The sequence below is a fragment of the Balaenoptera acutorostrata genome, chromosome 18, assembly GCF_949987535.1.
Source record: "Balaenoptera acutorostrata chromosome 18, mBalAcu1.1, whole genome shotgun sequence".
In the NCBI taxonomy this organism is placed as follows: domain Eukaryota; kingdom Metazoa; phylum Chordata; class Mammalia; order Artiodactyla; family Balaenopteridae; genus Balaenoptera; species Balaenoptera acutorostrata.
In genome coordinates, this window is record NC_080081.1 from 29,204,092 (window position 1) to 29,230,304 (window position 26,213).

General features: G+C 39.2%; 1 protein-coding gene across 23 annotated transcripts in view; it reads right to left on the minus strand.

Moving 5' to 3' along the window:
• Positions 1-26,213, minus strand: part of SCEL (sciellin) — a 177,518-nt gene that overhangs the window by 86,697 nt on the left and 64,608 nt on the right. For 21 of the 23 annotated variants that reach the window (XR_009005864.1, XM_057532560.1, XM_057532547.1 and 18 more), the window contains 6 exons: positions 20,360-20,419; positions 16,786-16,854; positions 11,471-11,539; positions 10,819-10,857; positions 9,716-9,796; positions 31-96 (listed from right to left, as the gene is read on the minus strand). Coding sequence is in view for 22 of the 23 variants with exons in the window: in XM_057532560.1 (XP_057388543.1) it covers positions 31-96; positions 9,716-9,796; positions 10,819-10,857; positions 11,471-11,539; positions 16,786-16,854; positions 20,360-20,419 (384 nt within the window). In the remaining variant the exon portion in view is untranslated. The remainder of the gene's footprint in view (positions 1-30; positions 97-9,715; positions 9,797-10,818; positions 10,858-11,470; positions 11,540-16,785; positions 16,855-20,359; positions 20,420-26,213) is intronic. The other 2 variants (XM_057532548.1, XM_057532554.1) reach the window with 2 other exon arrangements.

A 26,213-nucleotide genomic window follows, 5' to 3' on the forward strand; every position in this document is an offset into this window, starting at 1 on the left:
TCTCAATTACCTCTTACACCTTTCCCTTACCTTCCGCTAGCTCCTGTGCTTGGGGCGGCCTTATAACCTGGAGGGGGCGGTGGAAACCAGGACTGCCTGTTAAGAAAAGACATCAATTATAAACATGGTGCTTGAAAGGCTTGACCCCACCCACATGTCTACCAGGAAAAGCTGAAAATAAATTGACAGTTAAAAAGGCAATAAGATGACTTTCCTACAAGGTCTTGGAAATAAAATGAAAACTATTTACTTCCTGCCATAGGAAGTAACTGTCTATATTCCAGGCTATTTGCTCCCCAAAGTAAACCCCTTTTTCCCATTTCCCTTGACACTAAACAATGTAGACATTTCTTTAAAAAGAAATCTGGGGGAGGAGCTTCAAGATGGCAGAAGAGTAAAATGCAGAGATCACCTTCATCCCCACAAATACATCAGAAATACATCTACATGTGGAACAACTCCTAGAGAGCACCTACTGAACGCTGGCAGAAGACCTCAGACTTCCTAAAAGGCAAGAAACTCCCCACGTACCTGGGTAGGGCAAAAGAAAAAAGAAAAAACAGAGACAAAAGAATAGGGACGGGACGCGCACCAGTGGGAGGGAGCAAAAGTTTCCACTCACTAGGAAGCCCCTTCGCAGATGGAGACTGCGGGTAGCAGAGGGGGGGGAGCTTCGGAGCCACGGAGGAGAGCGCAGCCACAGGGGTGCGGAGGGCAAAGCGGAGAGATTCCCGCACAGAGGCTCGGCGCCGAGCAGCACTCACCAGCCCGAGAGGCTTGTCTGCTCAGCCGCCGGGGCGGGCGGGGCTGGGAGCTGAGGCTCGGGCTTCGGAGGTCGGATCACAGGGAGAGGACTGGGGTTGGCTGCGTGAACACAGCCTGAAGGGGGCTAGTGCGCCACAGCTAGCCGGGAGGGAGTCCGGGAAAAGGTCTGGAGCTGCCAAAGAGGCAAGAGACCATTGTTTCCTGGTGCGTGAGGAGAGGGGATTCACAGCGTCGCCTAAACGAGCTCCAGGGACGGCGTGAGCCATGGCTATCAGTGTGGACCCCAGAGATGGGCATGAGACACTAAGGCTGCTGCTGCTGCCACCATGAAGCCTGTGTGCAAGCACAGGTCATTATCCACACCTGCTCTCCCGGGAGCCTGTGCAGACCGCCACTGCCAGGGTCCCGTGATCCAGGGACAACTTCCCCAGGAGAACACACGGTGCGCCTCAGGCTGGTGCAGTGTCACACCAGCCTCTGCCACGCAGGCTTTCTCCGTATTCAGTACCTCTCCCTCCCCCTGGCCTGAGTGAGCCAGAGCCCCCTAATCAGATGCTACTTTAACCCCGTACTCTCTGAGTAGGGAACAGGTACCCTCAGGCGACCTACACGCAGGAGCAGGCTGGAATCCAAAGCTGAACCCCAGGAGCTGTGCGAACAAAGAAGAGAAAGGGAAATCTCTCCCAGCAGCCTCAGGAGCAGCAGATTAAACCTCCACAATCAACTTGATGTACCCTGCAACTGTGGAATACCTGAATAGACAACAAATCATCCCAAATTGAGATGGTGAACTTTGGGAGCAACGATATATATATATATATTTTTTCCCTTTTTCTCTTTTTCCATGTGGATGACAGGGTCTTGGTGCTCTGAATGGGCGTCAGGTCTGTGCCTCTGAGGTGGGAGAGCCAAGTTCAGGACACTGGTCCACCAGAGACCCCCCCCAGCTCCATGTAATATCAAAAAGCGAAAATCTCCCATAAATCTCCATCTCAACACCAAGACCCAGCTCCACTCAACGACCAGCAAGCTACAGTGCTGGACACCCCATGCCAAACAACTAGCAAGACAGGAACACAACCCCATCCATTAGCAGAGAGGCTGCCTAAAATCATAATAAGGTCACAGACAACCCAAAACACAACAGCAGATGCGGACCTGCCCACCAGAAAGACAAGATCCAGCCTCATCCACCAGACCACAGGCACTAGTCCCCTCCAACAGGAAACCTACACAACCCACTGAACCAACCTTAGCCACTTGGGCAGACATGAAAAAACAATGGGAACTACGAACCTGCAGCCTGTGAAAAGGAGACCCCAAACACAGTAAGTTAAGCAAAATAAGAAGACAGAGAAGCACACAGCAGATGAAGGAGTAAGGTAAAAACCCACCACACCAAACAAATGAAGAGGAAATAGGCAGTCCACCTGAAAAAGAATTCAGAATAATGATAGTAAAGATGATCCAAAATCTTGGAAATCGAATGGAGAAAATACAAGAAACGTTTAACAAGGACCTAGAAGAACCAAAGAGGAAACAACAATGATGAACAACATAATAAATGAAATTAAAAATTCTCTAGAAGGAATCAATAGCAGAATAACTGAGGCAGAAGAATGGATAAGTGACCTGGAAGATAAAATAGTGGAAATAACTACTGCAGAGCAGAATAAAGAAAAAAGAATGAAAAGAATTGAGGACAGTCTCAGAGACTTCTGGGACAACATTAAATGAACCAACATTGGAATTATAGGGGTCCCAGAAGAAGAAGAGAAAAAGAAAGGGACTGAGAAAATATTTAAAGACATTATAGTTGAAAACTTCCTTAGTATGGGAAAGGAAAGAGTTAATCAAGTCCAGGAAGCGCAGAGAGTCCCATATAGGATAAATCCAAGGAGAAACATGCCAAGACACATATTAATCAAATTATCAAAAATTAAATACAAAGAAAAAGTATTAAAAGCAGCAAGGGAAAAACAACAAATAACATACAAGAGAATCCCCATAAGGTTAACAGCTGATCTTTCAGCAGAAAATCTGCAAGCCAGAAGGGTGTGGCAGGACATATTTAAAGTGATGAAAGGGAAGAACCAAGATTACCCTACACAGCAAGGATCTCATTCAGATTCCACAGAGAAATTAAAAGCTTTGCAGACAAGCAAAAGCTAAGAGAATTCAGCACCACCAAACCAGCTTTACAACAAATGCTAAAGGAACTTCTCCAGGCAGGAAACACAAGAGAAGGAAAATTTTTACCTACAATAAAAACCAAAATCAATTAAGAAAATGGTAATAGGAACATACATATCGATAATTACCTTAAATGTAAATGGTTTAAATGCTCCAACCAAAAGACATACACTGGCTGAATGGATACAAAAACAAGACCAGTATATATGCTGTCTACAAGAGACCCACTTCAAACTTAGGGACACATACAGACTGAAAGTGAGGGGATGGAAAAAGATATTCCATGCAAATGGAAATCAAAAGAAAGCTGGAGTAGCAATTCTCATATCAGACAAAATAGACTTTAAAATAAAGACTATTACAAGAGACAAAGAAGGACACTACATAATGATCAAGGGATCGATCCAAGAAGAAGATATAACAATTGTAAATATTTAGGCACCCAACATAGGAGCACCTCAATACATAAGGCAAATGCTAACAGTCATAAAAGGAGAAATCGACAGTAACACAATCATAGTAGGGGACTTAACACCCCACTTTCACCAATGGACAGATCATCCAAAATGAAAATAAATAAGGAAATACAAGCTTTAAATGATGCATTAAACAAGATGGACTTAATTGTTATTTTTAGGACATTCCATCCAAATACAACAGAATACAATTTCTTCTCAAGTGCTCATGGAACATTCTCCAGGATAGATCATATCTTGGGTCACAAATCAAGCCTTGGTAAATTTAAGAAAATTGAAATCGTATCAATTATCTTTTCCGACCACAATGCTGTGAGACTAGATATCAGTTACAGGAACAAATCTGTAAAAAATACAAACACATGGAGGCTAAACACTACACTACTAAATAACCAAGAGATCACTGAAGAAATCAAAGAGGATATCAAAAAATACCTAGAAACAAATGACAATGAAAACACAGCGACCCAAAACCTATGGGATGCAGCAAAAGCAGTTCTAAGAAGGAAGTTTATAGCAATACAATCCTACCTTAAGAAACAAGAAACTTCTGAAATAAACAACCTAACTGTACACTTAAAGCAATTAGAGAAAGGAGACCAAAAATCCCCAAAGTTAGCAGAAGGAAAGAAATCATAAAGATCAGATGAGAAAAAAATGAAAAAGAAATGAAGGAAACAGTAGCAAAGATCAATAAAACTAAAAGCTGGTTCTTTGAGAAGATAAACAAAATTGATAACCTATTAGCCACACTCATCAAGAAAAAAAGGGAGAAGACTCAAATCAACAGAATTAGACATGAAAAAGGAGAAGTAACAACTGACACTGCAGAAATACAAAGGATCATGAGAGATTACTACAAGCAACTATATGCCAATAAAATGGACAACCTGGAAGAAATGGACACATTCTTAGAAAAGCACAACGTTCCAAGACTGAACCAGGAAAAAATAGAATATATAAACAGACCAGTCACAAGCACTGAAATGGAAACTGATTAAAAATCTTCCAACAAACAAAAGCCCAGGACCAGATGGCTTCACAGGCGAATTCTATCAAACATTTACAGAAGAGCTAACACCTATCCTTCTCAAACTCTTCCAAAATATAGCAGAGGGAGGAACATTCCTAAACTCATTCTACGAGGCCACCATCACCCTGATACCAAAACAACACAAAGATGTCGCAAAGAAAGAAAACTACAGGTCAGTATCACTGAGGAACATGGATGCAAAAATCCTCAACAAAATACTCGCAAACAGAACGCAATAGCACATTAAAAGGACCATACACCATGATCAAGTGGGGTTTATCCCAGGAATGCAAGGATTCTTCAATATATGCAAATCAATCAATGTGATAAACAATATTAATAAACTGAAGAATAAAAACCATATGATCATCTCAATAGAGGCAGAAAAAGCTTTTGACAAAATTCAACACCCATTTATGATAAAAACCCTCCAGAAAGTAGGCATAGAGGGAACTTACCTCAACATAATAAAGGCCATATATGAGAAACTCACAGCCAACACCTCCTCAATGGTAAAAAACTGAAACTATTTCCACTAAGATCAGGAACAAGACAAGGTTGCCCACTCTCACCACTATTATTCAACATAGTTTTGGAAGTTTTAGCCACAGCAATCAGAGAAGAAAAAGAAATAAAAGGAATCCATATCAGAAGAGAAGAAGTAAAGCAGTCACTGTTTGCAGATGACATGATACTATACATAGAGAATCCTAAAGATGTTACAAGAAAACTAGTAGAGCTAATCAATGAATTTGGTAAAGTAGCAGGATACAAAGTAAATGCACACAAATCTCTTGCATTCCTATACACTAATGATGAAAAATCTGAAAGTGAAATTAAGGAAACACTCCCATTTACCATTGCAACAAAAAGAATAAAATACCTAGGAATAAACCTACCTAAGGAGACAAAAGACCTGTATGCAGAAAACTATAAGACACTGATGAAAGAAATTAAAGATGATACAAACATATGAGATATATCATGTTTCTGAACTGGAAGAATCAACATTGTGAAAATGACTCTACTACCCAAAGCAATCCACAGATTCAATGCAATCCCTATCAAACTACCAATGGCATTTTTCAGACCTAGAACAAACCTAGAACAAAAAATTTCACAATTTGTATGGAAACACAAAAGACTCCGAATAGTCAAAGCAACCTTGAGAAAGAAAAACGGAGCTGGAGGAATCAGGCTCCTGGACTTCAGCTATACTACAAAGCTACAGTAATCAAGACAGTATGGTACCAGCACAAGAACAGAAATATAAATCAATGGAACCGGATAGAAAGCCCAGAGATAAACCCACACACATATGGTCACCTAATTTTTGGTAAAGGAGGCAAGAATATACAATGGAGAAAAGACAGCCTCTTCAATAAGTGGTGCTGGGAAAACTGGACAGCTACATGTAAAAGAATGAAATTAGAACACTCCTTAACACCATACACAAAAATAAACTCAAAATGGATTAAAGACCTAAATTTAAGGCCAGACACTATAAAACTCTTAGAGGAAAACATAGGCAGAACACTTTATGACATAAATCACAGCAAGATCCTTCTTGACCCACCTCCTAGAGAAATGGAAATTAAAACAAAAATAAACAAATGGGACCTAATGAAACTTAAAAGCTTTCGCACAGCAAAGGAAACCATAAACAAGACAAAAAGACAACCCTCAGAATGGGAGTAAATATTTGCCAATGAAGCAACTGACAAAGGATTAATCTCCAAAATTTACAAGCAGCTCATGCAACTCAACATCAAAAAAACAACCAAATCCAAAAATGGGCAGAAGACCTAAATAGACATTTCTCCAGAGAAGATATACAGATTGCCAACAAACACATGAAAGAATGCTCAACATCATTAATCATTAGAGAAATGCAAATCAAAACTACAATGAGATATCATCTCACACCAGTCAGAATGGCCATCATCAAAAAATGTACAAATAATACATGCTGGAGAGGGTGTGGAGAAAAGGGAACCCTCTTGCACTGTTGGTGGGAATGTAAATTGATACAGCCACTATGAGAACAGTATGGAGGTTCCTTAAAAAACTAAAAATAGAACTACCATATGACCCAGCAATCCCACTACTGGGCATATACCCTGAGAAAACCGTAATTCAAAAAGAATCATGTACCACAATGTTCATTGCAGCTCTATTTACAATAGCCAGGACATGGAAGCAACCTAAGTGTTCATCGACAGATGAATGGATAAAGAAGATGTGGCACATATATACAATGGAGTATTACTCAGCCATAAAAAGAAACGAAATTGAGTTATTTGTAGTGAGGTGGATGGACCTAGAGTCAGTCATACAGAGTGAAGTTAAGTCAGAAAGACAAAAACATATACCGTATGCTAACACATATATATGGAATCAAAAAAAAAATGGTTGTGAAGAACCTATGGGCAAGACGGGAATAAAGACGCAGACCTACTAGAGAATGGATTTGAGGACGTGGGGAGGGGGGAAGGGTAAGCTGGGACAAAGTGAGAGAGTGGCGTGGACATATATACACTACCCAGTGTAAAACCGATAGCTAGTGAGAAGCAGCCGCATAGCACAGGGAGATCAGCTCCGTGCTTTGTGACCACCTAGAGGGGTGGGATAGGGAGGGTGGGAAGGAGGGAGACGCAAGAGGGAAGAGATATGGGGATATATGTATATGTATAGCTGATTCACTTTGTTATAAAGCAGAAACAAACACACCATTGTAAAGCAATTATACTCCAATAAAGATGTTAAAAAAAAAAAGTCTGAAGGAAATCTGGAAAATAATAACTTTTGTTGAATCTAGATGGTAAGTTCATGGTTGCTTATCATCAAAACACCTCTCTTTGTCTTTATTTTTCTGCATTTCTGTAACATTTCATAATAAAAATAACAACAATCTTATGCTCTGCTCAAAATACGGTTTTAAAGAAAAACTGTATGATAGGACACTCTGACAAGTAAGAATATTGAAAATATAAATGAACAGCAATGCTAACCTCAATTTTATATAGATGCATATATATATGTGTGTGTGTGTGTGTGTGTGTGTGTGTGTATATACACACACATATATATCCAATTAGAAAGATGTCTTCACATTACCAGGACATAATTTTAATTGGTAGAGATAGCTAAGGACTCTGTCAAAAAGACTAAGTTAAGGATCAAAAATGAAGCTGTTCAGAGGAGAGTAATATAGCCTAGAGAAGGAAAGTAAGGGATAAGGACAGGAGAGTCCTTTAAATTCTTGAAGCTGATCTATTCTCTGAGGCATCACAGGACTGAACTTAGGTGGGATGGGAGTAAATCAAAGCAGATTTCAGCTCATTGCAATCCCTGAGAGCTAGTCAAGGCATATCACAAAAGTAAGAGTCATATTGCTGGCTTCAGTGGTCCTGAATTATGCCTAACCTGTCAGAGGAAAGATTCTTGCACTGGGTAGGAGATTGAACTAACTGACCTTAAGTTTCCCTTCCAACCTTTCTTAACAAAGAATCGGGTTGGGGGGGGATGTGAAACTTGGGTCTAAGAGAAAGGTGATCGTATTTTCTGAGACTGTAGATACAACCAAAATTCCGACTGCAGGAGAAAATAGAATCAGCCATTTCTCTCCAGGAGGACTATAGCAGCACCATGACCGTCAGACAGCCCATCAACAAACACTGAGCAGCTTTCCTATACCAGACATCGTCCTAGGAGCAGGCAAAGAAAATAAGAAAATTTCAAAAGCACTGAGGTTCACGAATGCTTGTTTTCCATCTGCATCGTGATTCACCGGCACAGTGTTCTCTTCAACATGCAAAACTCACTTCCACCATCACATTTTGTCACATGAAGAATATTGCACCACCAAAGGTCTAGCTCCTCCTCCATGCCTACTAGATAAATGGAACTTATTAGCACAGGCAAAAATGGGAGGCCACGCAGGGGAAGCTGAAAGAGGAATGACCATAAGAACACAGACTGAGGCCTCAAGACAAGGCCTTCGACTCTGTACTTGGAAGTAGCACAGTGCACAGAGCAGCGGAGGCATCCAAGACGCAGGCTGGCTTCAGGAGCATGGTGACACGTGGCCACACTGCAGTTATGACACACAGGGCAGGAACTCCCTGTAGCAGCACTCTGTTAAAATGTATTACCTGGGGCTTCCCTGGTGGCGCAGTGGTTGAGAATCTGCCTGCCAATGCAGGGGACATGGGTTTGAGCCCTGGTCTGGGCCCACATGCCGCGGAGCAACTAGGCCCGTGAGCCACAATTACTGAGCCTGCGCGTCTGGAGCCTGTGCTCCGCAACGGGAGAGGCCGCGACAGTGAGAGGCCCGCGCATCGCGATGAAGAGTGGCCCCCACTTGCCGCAACTAGAGGAAGCCCTCGCACAGAAACGAAGACCCAACACAGCCAAAAAAATAAATAAATAAAACTCTACCATGAATGTAATATTAAAAAAAAAAAATGTATTACCTGAAGTAGCTTGCCCTTTAATATCTGAGCTCCGTCATCAAAACATTACCTAGTTATTCAAGACCCTAAGACAGCATACTTGAAAAAGAGATCAGATTTGTGGTTACCAGAGGCAGGGGAATCAGGTGGATTGGAGGAAGGTGGGCAAAAGGTACAAACTTACCTTTTTGGGTTTTTTGCCCTTTAGACCCATTTATTTTATATCCATTTAAAATATCATTCAACAAAGGACAATGGAGTTATAAGATAAATAAGTTCTAGGGATGTAAAGTATAACATGATGACTATAGTTAACACTCCTGTATGATATATAGGAAAGTTGTTAAGAGAATAGATCCTAAGAGTTCTCATCAAAAGGAGAATTTTTTTCTTTTCTTTTTATTGACATAAGGATGTTATATGAGATGATAGGTGGATATCAGTTAAACCTATTGGGGTGATCACTTCACAATATGTGTAAATCAAACCATCACACTGTATACCTTAAACATACACAGTGTTGTATGTCAGTTATTTCTCAATAAAATTGGGGAAAAAAAGCTGGCATATTCGAAAGGGAGATGGTGGGTGGTAGGGAAAGGACTGAGGTTTGAGGACAGGAGTCGTCAGTAGGCATTGGATCCCTGGGAAGGGGAGGAGGGAATAATGAGGAAGGGCAGAGCAACTTCTGGACGCTGCCTGGGGGCCTTGGTGGATGATTTGGTTCAGAAATTAATAAAGAATAATCCCTTACGGAACTGCAGCAAGAGGTAGTCCCAACGAGCCCATCATACCTTTTTTTCTTTACAGGAGTAGTAGCAGAGTTGGAAGCTGGGGTGTTGGTGGCATTTGCACTGAACAGACCTCCAGGTTGCCTGTTTCATCACAAGAACAAACAATGATCACATTCCTGACACTTTTCCACTCTACCGCAACTTTGAAAGGTCTTATAATCTACTCGTATTCCCACCTGCTCTGAATCCATCACAAAATATTTCACTTGAGCATGAAAGAGCAACAACAGAAAAAGTTCTTCCTTAGGTTACCATTTTACAAATTGCCAGGCTATCATCCAAATAATTAAAACCGAAGGAACTGAATGAAGAAGTCATTCATTATATGACATGGTGTGTCTGAAACCCAGACCAATCAATTCCAATGTCCTATGGATTCCTACATATATTTTTTGATCCTGTATATGTTGTGACTAACAGAATCATATTGCAATTTTTTGCATTAAAAGCATTAGTTTGTTTAAGAAAACATTTAAAAATCACACCGTTTTAAATCTCTATTTAGCATTTATTAATATATGCAGACCCTCAAAAAAAAATGGAAGTCACTCAGGCCTTTTTCAACTACTGGAGGTTCAGTCCAATGTGAAAATTACTTTATTTGTAAATACAAATTTAAAAACTAACTAAGTTTTCAAAAATCTACCTAGTTTGGTAGTTTATAACCACTGTTAGTACAGGGAAAATGTATTTTGTCTACATAGATTGTTAGCAAAGCCATGATTTCATGACTAAGTTGTATTGTAGATACGATGGGTGTTTGGGGAGCAAGTGAAATGTGCAAGAAGAAAGAGTTGCCTAGGAATAGGGAAAAAATTAAAAGGTTCTAGATTTTAAAAAAAGAAAAGAAGAAAAAGAATGACTTAAGCTTTGGTGTTCGGTTAGAGGAGAACTCCTTCTGTGTAAAAGTCCAGACAGAAAACACTTGAAATTTTGTGGAGCATTTCAATATTTCTACTATTCAACTCTGCCAAAGCTATGGGGGCATGGCTGAACTACAATGAAACTTTGGTCTGAGGGCAGTATATCCTGATTTTTCTTGGACACATAGGAAGAAATACACTTTATTCTTAAAATGTAATGTCAGTTAGAAAAGTACATACATCTTTGTCTCTTCTGGTGACCGAAACGTGGACGTGTTTCTGGTAAGAAAAAAAGAAGGCAAAGTTTGAGCAGCAACAAAGAATGAATTCTTGCATCAATTTGCAATTGTCCATGAATTTAGAGGTATTATTATTAAAAGTTAACATTATTTGCGAGAAAGAAAGAGAAAGCATCAGTAATTGAATAAATTTGAAAAGTTGATCTCATGATTTTTTTACCTTTTGTGTATTAGATTCCAAAGGAATTTTTTTTTCTTTAGAAAATTCATTATCTTTTAAGCCCCGTGCTTTTGTTTGCTGGGTTCAGTAATTTTCTTTAACAATAGGAATGTCAAATTGACGTTTACATGTATTTCATAATCTTGCCACCAGGATAACTTAAACAGAAACATAAATGCGGTAAGAATGATGGCCTGAAGCAATGAACTCTCTTGACTTTGAAGCCAGAAGTAAGATTTTATTTTTCTTTAACCATGAGCAGGAGTAACGTTTTTATGCCAGAATTATTTGTGTGAAAAAAAATAGAGGATGAGAATTTACAGAAAGATAGTAAGCAGGATTGAAGAATCTTACTTAATAGCAAGTAAATAAGTAACACTTAGAAAAATATTGTATTACTTGAGCCTTTCCCAAAGTTAGTAGATACTGGTACCTATTGGTTAGTCGGTTATCCAGGGTATTGGCCTTATATGTTTTAGCAGCATCATTTCTGTCTGAGGTCCTTTATAAAGAAATAAGACAAAAGTCTGGATGAACATATAGATTATTAAACTCCCTTCAGACCTCGTTCATGCTATAATCACTTCACAACAGAACCTTTCTCTGGTAAAAACAATTGCTTTTCAGGTGTTACATGTTAGAAAATTTTGCAATTAAAAAAAAAGCTACTTACAACAAAATCTATTTATGAGGCAATTTTGATACAGTTTGCAACTTTTAAAGTTTATGTTTTTCAACTAGCCTTTCTGACTCATTTGAACATTTAACTCATTAACTATTTCATATTCATTATTGTTTAATAATATATCTAGCCAATGACAGTACTTCCTATGTCGCTAAAAGGAACCAATGGAAAACTTAAGCAATTTTAAAAAAATGTTTTGTGGCATAGACAATGCTATATGCTTGTCAAACTCTTTATTTTCCTTCTGAGCACACAGGAAGACCATATTTCCCAATCTTCATTACAATTAAGTTGGGACAATATGATTGCGTTCTAAACTAAAGAATGTGGGCAGAAATATTATTCATGACTCCCAAACCCATCATAAAACCTCTTGTGTGATCCTCCATGCTCTTTCTTCCCCATCTGCTATGGCTTTGATGCCCATGGGTTGAAGATGGCAGCATTAAAACCTAGGAAAGAACCTAGGTCCCTGAGTTATTCCAGGGAACAGGGTCATCCCCTAATTTTCCAGCCAATCTGAGGAGAGTGAGCAGTAATCTTCTCTATTGGGCTAACGGACCAAGATTTGGAGGCAGGAGAAGGAACTTGTTACAAGAGTTGCTCTACCCGGGCAAATTTGTTTACACTGACTAACACATTTTGTTAATAGGCCCTGCGGACCATCAGAGGTTTTAAACCCTCTAAACTCAGGTCTCCACAAGGAAGGTAGTTCTGGAAAAGGTGTGTTTGTCTGTCCTTTGGGTCATAAGACAAATTAGGAATCCTGTAGTCTGCATGCCAGTGGTGGGATCTCACAACTGCAACCCCTGTTCTGTCCCTTCCCGCCAGGAAGAACACATCAGATAGGAAAGCTCTTCCTGAGAAGTGGGGCTGTCTTCTGGAGCATTCTGCAGGCTTGCACAAAGCTAGGATGTGGCAAAATTAGGCTCCAGAAAACAAAAGATCAGCAAGATTCTTCTGTTGATCCCATACTATGGGTCTACTATAACTTTCTCTAAACTTTCACTTTTATCATCCACTTTAGTACAGGGCTTTATAAACTGTTCCTGGGAAAGAAGGACACTAACCTTGCCTTGTTCTAAAAAAAAAAAAATCATGATAGAAAAATATGGCTTAATTGTCATAGCTTTAAAATGATTTCAATTCCTAGATGTCACTTTGACATGTGTAACTAAAACATCGGGTAAATAACTCTAATCGTTAAAATTCTACGAGTCAACCCCAAATAGTTTCTGTTTATGGTACGTAATGCCACAAACTGATAACTCTTGAATGTAAAAAGGAAGAAAGGTTGGAATCCTCCAGAGCTCCATATTCTCAATAGACTGTTCACAATACAGGTATTAACTTGTACAGAATGAATCCAAGTATTAAAAACTCATGACGACCTCTCAGGTGATCATTAGGCCAAAGACTATAAGTATAATATAATGCACTAATTGCTACTGAGCCTCTGATGTGTTTATATTTAAAGGGCTCTGCAGTAAACCACTGTGAATACCATAAGATGTCAGGTAATCCTAAATCTTAAATGTTCTGTGGAAACTACTCAGCGTTTATAGCTGTCTGTGAGATCCTCATATAAGATAAAAATAATCTTGGGAAATAGCTACTCTGGTACACTGAAAATGCCAATCTGTCTAAAGAAAACAGAACGTTAATTTCAAACACCTTCAAGGTTTAAATAAAGGAGAGTTCTGAGGTTACAATTAAATGAAGTTAATCAAAATTCTACTGTGTTGATCTATGTGGGCAATACTACATGTAATAATAAAAATAGCTACTTACTACTCTTTGCCACTCATCTTATACAATTTCCTCTACTCTTCAGAACATCCCTACAAGGTAGGTGTAATTATTTTCGCTTTATAGATGAAGAAATGGAGTCTCAGAGAAGGTGGGTGGCTTTCTCTTGGCCACACAGCCAGGAAGTAGTCTATCTCCAAAGCCTTCCCAGTAGGCCCCAATGTCGTACACCTGGTTCTGCAGTGTAATTGTTCCAACATTCATGATCAACATGTCTTTCTTCAGTTGTTATTTTTCACCTCCACTGTCTCTTTCACTCCACTAGGGGAATCAGTGTATAAACAATATTGGAGAGAAATCTAAACCATCATTCCAATGCATTCATCAATTTCTTATTACTTAGGGAGATTAACTTTGTACTTCTCTTAGAAACTAATTTTCTGCCAAGTTGTGATATGAGATTAACAGGAGTCAGTCTTAGAGACAGGAAATACCTAAACAATATAACTAGCAGCAGGATCCAACCCAAGGAAAAGTTACACTTCCATAACCGAACACTAGAGGGCTCCTTAACCTAGGTTTTCCAAATTAGTCAAGAAACCACCTTCAGGGTTTGCGCCATAGTGTATGCATGTACACAATTATTTACTTATATTTCTTTAGAACACTTCATATTTTTACCAACAGATGTATATTTTAAAAGGGAACTCTTCAAATGTAAAGTGAGTACTTTTCTCCTACTCATTTATTATATGCGTTAGTATTGAAATGGCACACATCCTCACACACCTGATACATTTGATCATCTACCTCCCCGAATTATTTCACCTCTTGCACGTGGAGTGGCCTGCATGATAGGAGTCTGACTCCTGTTATGAGGACTTGCCTTTCTTTACCGACTCCTGTGTTCTCTCCCTCACATCTGTTTCCACACTTACAGAGATGTAGCTCACTCTTGGGAGACAGACACTACCTGTGGAAGGAGCTGACCAGGATACTTCTTCCAAACACGCGCCGCTAAACCTCTGTGTAAATAAAGCAGGGAATCTCTGGCCTCATTTTCTAGTTTACAAAATGAAGGTTTGGGCTAGGTTGGTGGCTCTGAATTTTGGCTGCACATCAGAATCACTTTCTAAGCTTTAAAAAATGTCCTGAGTCCTACCTCAGACTAATTAAATTAGAATTTGGGGGATGAGAGCTGGTGGGACCAAGGTATCAGCAGTTAAAAAGCTCTCTAGGAAATTCTAATTTGTCGCTGAGGCTGAGAATGACTCAATTAGCTTGCCTGTGAGGCCTGGTCTAGTGTATCGCTAAATTCCAAGGCTCTATCTTGACTGGCCTGAAAAAGCTTTCAGACACACAGCCTACAAAGCCTTAGGTCTCCCACATATTTACCTTTCTTGAGACATAATTATCTCACTTGCAAATACATTCCTAGAAGTAGGGTTTCCGTCCTCAATTAGCAGTGTAATAGGACAGCCTGCAAGGCCAAGGTGAATGGGCAGAGGTACTATGACTCCTCTCACAAACTGATTTTTGTCAAGGTTGTTAATTACAAGAGAGAAGTCACCTCCTTAGGGATACCAGGGCTGATTGTCTGCTATTCAGGAGATTGACTTAAAAACCTATGAAGAACTACTGTTGTTCCAAGACTGCTGGTTTTCAAGGCTCCCATGGAGCTGGGGAGAGGAATAGGTGAATAGGAAGCTTTAAAATGTGGCAATTCTTGCCGTTCTTACTGACAGCCAACTCTTTTTCTTGAATAAACACTTAGCAAATTGTTTCAAGCCTTTGGTTAATTTCCAGAGTTCTGAAAAAGTTGACTTTGACAGTTTTTTCCAGTGTTAATACTTTTCTGGAGGAGTGGATTTTTGGAGGTCCTTACTCTGCCGTTTAGAAGTGCTTCTCTCTTATTTGCAGAGTTCTTTATAAACTCTGGATACAAGTGTGGTTTTTCTTAATCATATATATGATTTGCAAATATTTTCTCCTTGTCTTTGGTTTGATTTTTATCTCTTAACAGTATCTTTCAAAAAGTAGAGACTATTGGGCTTCCCCGGTGGCGCAGTGGTTGAGAATCTGCCTGCCAATGCAGGGGACACAGGTTCGAGCCCTGGTCTGGGAAGATCCCACATGCCGCGGAGCAACTGGGCCCGTGAGCCACAACTACTGAGCCTGCGCGTCTGGAGCCTGTGCTCCGCAACAAGAGAGGCCGCGATAATGAGAGGCCCGCGCACCGCGATGAAGAGTGGCCCCCGCTTGCCGCAACTAGAGAAAGCCCTCGCACAGAAACGAAGACCCAACACAGCCATAAATTTAAAAAAAAAAAAAACAAAAAGTAGAGACTATTAATTTTGCTGGATTTAAATAAATCAATTAAATTATTTTTTTAAAAAAGCTATGAAGAATGCAGAAGTGCATGCATTTGCTGTATTAATTGGCACAGGCATGGTGTGAATATAGAATCTATTAGATGCCATAAGTTTCAGCATATGTGCCTCAGTTGTAGTGGGTGGCATGTTTGTCTCCAAAAGCAGCACATCTTTAGCTACAGGGAGTGGCTGCAACTATAAATGGCCTCAGGTATTCGCTATGTCTAGATTCCAAATAACATGTTAACTTTGTTCTTTACTTATGCCTAATAAGCACCTCTACCAAATATAAAATTAAAATGTGACTTGTAGCATTTACACTTCAACTTGAATAGATATTCCTCAATTTTCTTTATAGGGATGAGCCCTTCTTTTCCCTCTGTCTGACTGAGCCAATAACAGGCATAACACAATGACTCATTCCACAGCCATATGGTGACTCCACTGCCGAAAGAGTAGTTTCACTTTCTAAAGTAAAGAGCTAATGTCTTTATCCTAGAGCAGATCAAAACTACTGTATTATTAAGATGTACAGTCTCTCCATAATGTAATTATACAGAAACTGCTGTTTCTCTGCCTCTGGGATGGAAAGACCAAAGTTAGAACAAGAACTGGCTACTCACACACAAAAAAACTATAGTCTCCATTTAAAGCTGAACAGACCACATGCAGTGCCCACTCCACCTATATTCAAACCAGTTTCTTCCGAATTTTTCCTATTGATCTACTAGTAGCAAGATTTTAGGAAAATGGCGTATCAGGTCAAGATTTTGTGAGTTTTGAAGAAGAAGATAATTCAATCTTTAGAGTCCTTCTGTCCCTGGAGATAAAATATCATGGTTCAAAACTTACTTTGGTAAACATTTAAATGTCTCATGCTTTATAAGAAACTGGATTTAACATATGTTACGCATCCTGCTTGCGTGGTTCAAAACACCTTACCTGTCCAAAGTGCCATCAGATCTGTACCAAGTGATTGTGGCTTTTGGCTCATCCCTCTCGTTTGTTTTCCTGTAGCAAAAAATAATTATAGAAAGATCAAATAAATTACAAAAAATAGTTTATAAAACTTATCATGGATTTGGTAAAATTTTGTCCTATTCGGGTAGGAGATGTACCTGTTACAGATTTGGAGTACCAAAATCTTCCTAGGCTTTGACTTGGATAGGATGAAATATAGCAAACCCAATTCCCCATGCTAATGAAAGAATTCTTCTCTAGGTCCAATTATTCTAATTACAATGTAACACATTCAAATTGGTGATAAGGATATGTAAAACAAGCAACACAACATGAAAAATGGTGAATAACTAATATGTAGTGTTTTCAATGTTGTTGATTTTTACGTAATAGGAACTCAGTCCCTTATAATCAGCTATATTTTGTTTGCAGAGTTTCAGCAGAGCCATAAGCCAGCACAACAGCTACATACAAGTTGCTTTATTATAAGTTCAGCACCGTGGACAGGGTTGAGAGAAGAGACCTTGCTGGCAGAAAAGAGGGAGGGAGAGAGAAGAAAAAAAGGAAAAGAGAGAAACAGGAGGCACTGGAAAGAAATGAAAAGAAGACAGTGGGGGAATAGAGAAAGGATGGATGGGAAGGACAGGAGAAGAGAGGGGAGACCGGGAGAAGAAGGGAGAGGAGAGACAGAGGCAGAGAGTTAAGGCGGACAGATAAGTAGGGAAAAAAAGGGAGTGGGGAGAAGACAAGAAAATAAGGGAAAAGAAGATAGAAGGCCCAATAGTAGGAACAATGATCATCAAAGCAGTGGAGATATCTTGATCAGACTGATCAATCAGCAAAAAAAAAAGTCTGTTTAATGCTTTATATAACCCTGTGATACAGGGAAAGCAAGCTCTTTGGAGAATTATACCATGATTTACAGTTTGCATTTCAAAGCATCACTTGAAGCTGACAGATCAAACATATTGAATCAGAAAAAATACTAAAACAGTATACTATTTAACATGTAATTTTTAACTTGATGTAGTATATCTTTATTAAGCAAATATTTGGAGGTAAACGATATACTGTGCTGATGACTGTGAGGGAGTTGAGAATGAATTATCTATAAACCCTACACACACAGAGCTAGAGGGACAAATCAGACATATATCCAAGTGCAACAAGTGGTCAATGTCGTAGAAAAGGTTCAGGTCAAGTGCAAGGAAGTTTGAAGCTGAGAAAGCTTATTTGTAGAGGTGGGGATCACAGAAGGCTTTCTGAATGAGGTGCAGGTCGAGCTGGATCTTGGAGGATAAATAGACATGAACAAACAGAGGTAGAAGGAATAGTGTCGGTTAAAGCAAGAATAAGGTTAAAAAAAAGCCTAATGCAATTCCCCACATTTTTAAAGAAACTTAGAGTGAAATCATAGTGTGGTTCACCAGCCGGTGTAATACATGAGTGCAGATAGGTGCTGCAGGGCCATGTGACCCCCTTCTAGAAAACAGCCCCTTTTGCAGATGTTATTGTTTTATGTCTCATTAGTGGCTTTATTCTTCCAGGCACTTATCATCACATGACATATTATATTGTGTTTGTTTATTTTCAGTCTCTCCCTCCTCCACCTTCAACTAGGAAGCAAGTTCTAGGAAAGCAGGGATTTTGTTTTGTCCCCAGACTTTAGAATAGTGACTGGCTCACATAGGGCATCTCCACAGGTACTATTTTTGCCTTCTGCCTCATGTGACATGTTTTAATGATCGGGCAGAGGAAGGACAGTAAAATGTCCTAGTTTGTGCACACTAGGAAGCTTGTTTTCTAGGGTGATGAGACTATTATTTATTTTCCTTTTCCTGTATTTTCAGTCTCTGCTCGTGTGGAACTCTTGGACATATTATTGCTTCTGCTGGAAGCGCCTCTTAACGACCACTTCCTCAGTGAGGTCTCCCACTCATTCAGGCAAAGTTAGCCACTCCCTCCACTTCTTCCCATAGCACTGGCACACACTTCCACAAGCACTTTCCACGGTAAATTTGAGTATTTGTGCTTATGTATTCATCTGTTTCCATGAAATGTGAGAGTTCCTTAAGGTCAAGGCTGGTGTCTTATGTATCTTTGTGTTCCCAGCACCTGGCACAATGTCAGCACACAGTAGGTGCTCCAACGTGGTATTGGGTGAACATCAAAGTGGATACAGCCTCTGCAAAAGGGTAGAAAAGTGTCACATGGGCATCCATTTGAGCAAATGCAAGGAGAAAAATAACCTACACTACCTTTTAGGAAGATGTCATTTGAGACGCAAGTCAAGGGGTCAAAGGGGAAATGTCTCAGGCTTGCAGATTTTTGTTACTTAGGATAAAAGCTCGATGTGCTTTAGCCAAAATGCTGTCCAGTAACAGGAAGGGTTCAGGTAACCAATAGAGTTTAAAATATAAAGTAAGCATAGACGGCATTAAGGTCCCGTTATTCTGAAACACACAAAGAGCATGAAGCTTAGTTTGCCTGGTCACACTTCACAACAAGCATGTTTGTTCTTTAACAGTTGCAGAGAAAGGCAAATAAAATGGAGGGGGCATTTTTCACTGGTGCCTGGATTCAGATGATTAGGTTCCCTTTGTTTGGTGAGTTGAGGGCCAACAGAGAACAAGGATGTAAGCTTCAAAATAATGAAGACCAAGGAGAGGGCATGGAGAGAGCCTGCCAAATCACAGAACAGTCAATTGGATGAGCTAAGGCTGGAAACCCAAAAACCAATCAGATACTTTGTGTAGAGGGGAGTAAACTCAGGACCCTGAGAACACATCAAAATTATGAACAATTTTTAAACGGTTCAGAAAAATTCACAGATAAAAATTCCAAAATAGACATATTTAAAGTGTCTACTTAACTTCTTAAAGTCCCCACCATGAAAGACAATCACTAAGTATGTCTTGGTGGAAGACACTGGCTACTGGACCAGATAAAACTTGTGTCTGAGAAATAGTTAAGTTCTTCTGATGGGTGTGGTTGTTTGTATGTGTGTGACTGTAAATGTACTTTAGTAAGAATATTATCTATTTATTTCATCAATATTAGATTATTTACATCATTGCGCTTGCGAGTTTTGTTTGAATTTTCCTACTAATTTGCATTAGTCAGTCTATTTGCCACTGAGTATCATTTAGTGGCTTTCCACAAGCCTAGGAGTTTTTGAAAAGAAATGTACTGTCCCATAAAGCAAGTGAACTTCGCTGTTGTTTTGCTTTTAGGGTTCCTTTCTCTAAGGCTCAGAAATATCCTATGTTTCTGTGGGAGCCCTTTCCCTTTCCTGTCAGGAGGGCCACCTTGGTAGGGTAGGCAGTGGATTGATTATTCTACACCTCCAAGCTGTATCCTGGAAGCATAAAGCTGGAAAAGCACAGTTTGCCCTGTAAATACCCCTGATGATATCACAGATTCTCATTCACGTGCCCAGAATGTGAGGGAAAGCCTGAGACTAGCCACAAATATTCAGCCTGTCTTGAACAAGTCTACTTTCAAAAATGACTGTCTTTGTGTTTCTGCTAATGAGTAACTCATCTGAAACACCCACCTGTCCGAGGCATCATGGGAGTTACGTCTATGAAGTACCACCCTAGCATAATTTTCATCTCTGCAGAGAAAGAACAAAATCAAGTCACATGAGAAGTTATCACAGTATTTAGTAAGCATTAAATAAGGCAGACATGAAAGAGCTCACAATGTTTGGCAAGGTTAATTCATTTTACTTTGGGCATAAAAACACAACTATGCATTTATTTTAACCAGTCACCACTTGAAAGAGCATGGTGAAAACAAAAAAGTTTGTCAGTACAAACAATCATTACTCCAATTTACCCCATGAGATTCAACAATGGCATGAATGTTTGTTATTTGGTTTTTTGGTTTTGGGTTTTCTTCAGCAGTGTGGGAACATGCAGCCATATACTTGGCATATATTAGAAAAGTCCTTTTCTGCAGGAAGGCAAACGTTTTTTCAACATGTTTTAAATTTAATTAAGCCCAGGCTACAGGATCTTTGGTGGGGCTATTGGAGGACTCTGGGAGGGCTCATGACAAAGACTGCTTCCCAGATCTTCTGCTGTCAGTGTCCTTGTCCCCATGGTGAGCCACAGGTGCCCCCCACCTCTGCAGGAGACCAACACGAGCAGGGTCGGGATGTTCTGGTCAGGTGTCAGGCCTGAGCCTCTGAAGCGGGAGAGCTGACCTCAGGACACTGGTACACCAGAGACCTCCCGGCCCCTCATAATATCAATTGGCAAGAGTTCTCCAAGAGATCTCCATCTCAACGCTAAGACTCAGCTCCACTCAACGATCACCAAGCTCCAGTGCTGGACACCCCATGCCAAACAACTAGCAAGACAGGAACACAACCCCACCCATTAGCAGAGAGGCTGCCTAAAATCATATTAAGTTCACAGACACCCCAAAACACACCACCAGACATGGTCCTGTCCACCAGAAGGACAAGAGCCAGCCTCATCCATCAGAATACAGGCACCAGTCCCCTGCACCAGGAAGCCTACACAACACACTGAACCAACCTTACCCACTGGGGGCAGACACCAAAAACAACAGGAACTACGAACCTGCAGCCTGTGAAAAGGAGACCCCAAAAACAGTAAGTTAAGCAAAATGTGAAGACAGAGAAATATGCAGCAGATGAAGGAGAAAGGTAAAAACCCATCAGACCAAACAAATAAAGAGGAAATAGACAGTCTACCTGAAAAAGATTTCAGAGTAATGATAGTAAAGATGATCCAAAATCTTGGAAATAGAATGGACAAAATACAACAAGTGTTTAACAAGGACCTAGAAGAACTAAAGAGCAAACAAAAAATGACAAACAACACAATAAATGAAATTTAAAATTCTCTAGAAGGAATCAATAGCAGAATAAATGAGGCAGAAGAAAGGATAAGTGACCTGGAAGATAAAATAGTGGAAATAACTACTGCAGAGGAGAATAAAGAAAAAAGAATGAAAAGATTTGAGGACAGTCTCAGAGACCTCTGAAACAACATTAAATGCACCAACATTTGAATTATAGGGGCCCCAGAAGAAGAAGAGAAAAAGAAAGGGACTGAGAAAATATTTGAAGAGATTATAGTTGAAAACTTCCTTAATATGGGAAAGGAAAGAGTTAATCAAGTCCAGGAAGTGCAGAGAGTCCCATACAGGATAAATCCTAGGAGAAAGACACCAAGACACATATTAATCAAACTATCAAAAATTAAATACAAAGAAAAAATATTAAAAGCAGAAAGGGTAAAGCAACAAATAACATACAAGGGAATCCCCATAAGGTTAACAGCTGATCTTTCAGCAGAAACTCTGCAACCCAGAAGGGTGTGGCAGGACATATTTAAAGTGATGAAAGGGAAAAACCTACAAACAAGATTACTCTACCCAGCAGATCTCATTCAGATTCGATGGAGAAATTAAAACCTTCACAGACAAGCAAAAGCTAAGAGAATTCAGCACCACCAAACCAGCTTTAAAACAAATACTAAAGGAACTTCTCTAGGCATGAAACACAAGAGGAGGAAAAGACCTACAATAACAAACCCAAAACAATTATGAAAATGGTAATAGGAACATACATATCGATAATTACCTTAAATGTAAATGGATAAAATGCTCCAACCAAAAGACATGCACTGGCTGAATGGATACAAAAACAAGACCAGTATATATGCTGTCTACAAGAGACCCACTTCAAACTTAGGGACACATACAGACTGAAAGTGAGGGGATGGAAAAAGATATTCCATGCAAATGGAAATCTAAAGAAAGCTGGAGTAGCAATTCTCATAGTAGGCAAAAGAGACTTTAAAATAAAGACTATTACAAGAGACAAAGAAGGACACTACATAATGATCAAGGGATCAATCCAACAAGAAGATATAACAATTGTAAATATTTATGCACCCAACATAGGAACACCTCAATACATAATGCAAATGCTAACAGCCATAAAAGGGGAAATCGACAGTAACACAATCATAGTAGGGGACTTTAATACCCCACTTTCACCAATGGACAGATCATCCAAAATGAAAATAAATAAGGAAACACAAGCTTTAAATGACACATTAGACAGGATGGACTTAATTTATATTTTTAGGACATTACATCCAAAAACAACAGAATACACTTTCTTCTCAAGTGCTCATGGATCATTTTCCAGGATAGATCATATCTTGGGTCACAAATCAAGCCTTGGTAAATTTAAGAAAATTGAAATCCTATCCAAAATCGGTTCTGACCACAATGCTATAAGACTAGATATCACTTACAGGAAAAAAACTGTAAAAAATACAAACACATGGAGGCTAAACACTACACTACTAAATAACCAAGAGATCACTGAAGAAATCAAATAGGAAAACAAAAAATACCTTGAAACAAATGACAATGAAAACACAACGAACCAAAATCTATGGGATGCAGCATAAGGAGTTGTAAGAGGGATGTTTATAGCAATACAATCCTACCTCAAGAAACAAGAAACATCTCAAATAAACAACCTAACCTTACACCTAAAACAATTAGAGAAAGAAGAACAAAACAAACCCAAAGTTAGCAGAAGGAAAGAAATCATAGAGAGCAGATCAGAAATAAATGAAAAAGAAATGAAGAAAACAATAGCAAAGATCAATAAAACTAAAAGCTGGTTCTTTGAAAGATAAACAAAATTGATAAACCATTAGCCAGACTCAGCAAGAAAAAAAGGGAGAAGATTCAAATCAACAGAATTAGAAATGAAAAACGAGAACAACTGACACTGCAGAAACACAAAGGATCATGAGAGATTACTACAAGCAACTATATGCCAAAAAAATGGACAACCTGGAAGAAATGGACAGATTCTTAGAAAAGCACAACCTTCCGAGACTTAACCAGGAAGAAATAGAATATATAAACAGACCATTCACAAGCACTGATATTGAAACTGTGGTTAAAAATCTTCCAACAAACAAAAGCCCAGGACCAGATGGCTTCACAGGCGAATTCTATCAAACATTTAGAGAAGAGCTAACACCAATCCTTCTCAAACTCTTCCAATATATAGCAGAGGGAGGAACACTCCCAAACTCATTCTACGAGGCCACCATCACCCTGATACCAAGACCAGACAAATATGTCACAAGAAAAAGAAAACTACAGGTCAATATCACTGATGAACATAGATGCAAAAATCCTCAACAAAATACTAGCAAACAGAATGCAACAGCACATTAAAAGGATCATATACCATGATCAAGTGGGGTTTATCCCAGGAATGCAAGGATTCTTCAATATATGCAAATCAATCAATGTGATAAACAACATTAACAAATTAAAGGATAAAAACCATATGATAATCTCAGTAGATGCAGAAAAAGCTTTTGACAAAATTCAACATCCATTTATGATAAAAGCCAACCAGAAAGTAGACATAGAGGGAACTTACCTCAACATAATAAAGGCCATATATGACAAACCCACAGCCAACTTCATTCTCAGTGGTGAAAAACTGAAACCATTTCCACTAAGATCAGGAACAAGACAAGGTTGCCCACTCTCACCACTATTATTCAACATAGTTTTGGAAGTTTTAGCCACAGCAATCAGAGAAGAAAAAGAAATAAAAGGAATCCAAATTGGAAAAGAAGTAAAACTGTCACTGTTTGCAGACTACATACTACACATAGAGAATCGTAAAGATGCTACAAGAAAACTACTAGAGCTAATCAATGAATTTGGTAAAGCAGCAGGACACAAAATTAATGCAAACAAATCTTTTGCATTCCTAAACACTAATGATGAAAAATCTGAAAGAGAAATTAAGGAAACACTCCCATTTACCATTGCAACAACAACAAAAAATATCTAGGAATAAACCTACCTAAGGAGACAAAAGACCTGTATGCAGAAAACTATAAGACACTGATGAAAGAAATTAAAGATGATACAAACAGATGGAGAGATATACCATGTTCCTGGACTGGAAGAGCCAACATTGTGAAAACGACTCTACTACCCAAAGCAATCTACAGATTCAATGCAATCCCTATCAAACTATCACTGGAATTTTTCACAGAACTAGAACAAAAAATTTCACAGTTTGTATGGAAACACAAAAGACCATGAATAGTCAAAGCAATCTTGAGAAAGGAAAACGGAGCTGGAGGAATCAATTTCCCTGACCTCAGACTATACTACAAAGCTACAGTAGTCAAGACAGTATGGTACTGGCACAAAAACAGAAATATAGATCAATGGAACAGGATAGAAAGCCCAGAGGTAAACCCATGCACATATGGTCACTTTATTTTAGATAAAGGAGGCAAGAGTATACAATGGAGAAAAGACAGCCTCTTCAATAAGTGACTGGGAAAACAGGACAGCTACATGTAAAAGAATGAAATTAGAACACTCCCTAACACTGTACACAAAAATAAACTCAAAATGGATTAGAGACCTAAATGTAAGACCAGACACTATCAAACTCTTAGAGGAAAACATAGGCAGAACACTCTATGACATAAATCACAGCAAGATCATTTTTGACCCACATCCTAGAGAGAGGGAAATAAAAACAAAAATAAACAAATGGGACCTAATGAAACTTAGAAGCTTTTGCACAGCAAAGGAAACCATAAACAAGACGAAAAGACAACCCTCAGAATGGGAGAAAATATTTGCCAATGAAGCAACTGACAAAGGATTAATCTCCAAAATTTACAAGCAGCTCATGCAGCTCAATATCAAAAAAGCAAACAACCTAATCCAAAAATGGACAGAAGACCTAAATAGACATTTCTCCAGAGAAGATATACAGATTGCCAACAAACACATGAAAGGATGCTCAACAGCACTAATCATTAGAGAAATGCAAATCAAAGCTACAATGTGTTATCACCTCACACCGGTCAGAATGGGCATCATCACAAAATCTACAAACAATAAATGCTGGAGAGGGTGTGGAGAAAAGGGAACCCTCTTGCACTGTTGGTGGGAATGTAAATTGATACAGCCACTCTGGAAAACAGTATGGAGGTTCCTAAAAAACTAAAAATAGAACTACCATACGACCCAGCAATCCCACTACTGGGCATATACCCTGAGAAAAGCATAATTCAAAAAGAGTCATGTACCACAATGTTCATTGCAGCTCTATTTACAATAGCCAGGACATGGAAGCAACCTAAGTGTCCATCAACAGACGAATGGATAAAGAAGATGTGGCACATATATACAATGGAATATTACTCAGCCTTAAAAAGAAACAAAATTGAGTTATTCGTAGTGAGGTGGATGGACCTAGAGTCAGTCATACAGAGTGAAGTAAATCAGAAAGAGAAAAACATATACCGTTTCCTAACACATACATATGGAATCTAAAAAAAAAAAAAAAAGGT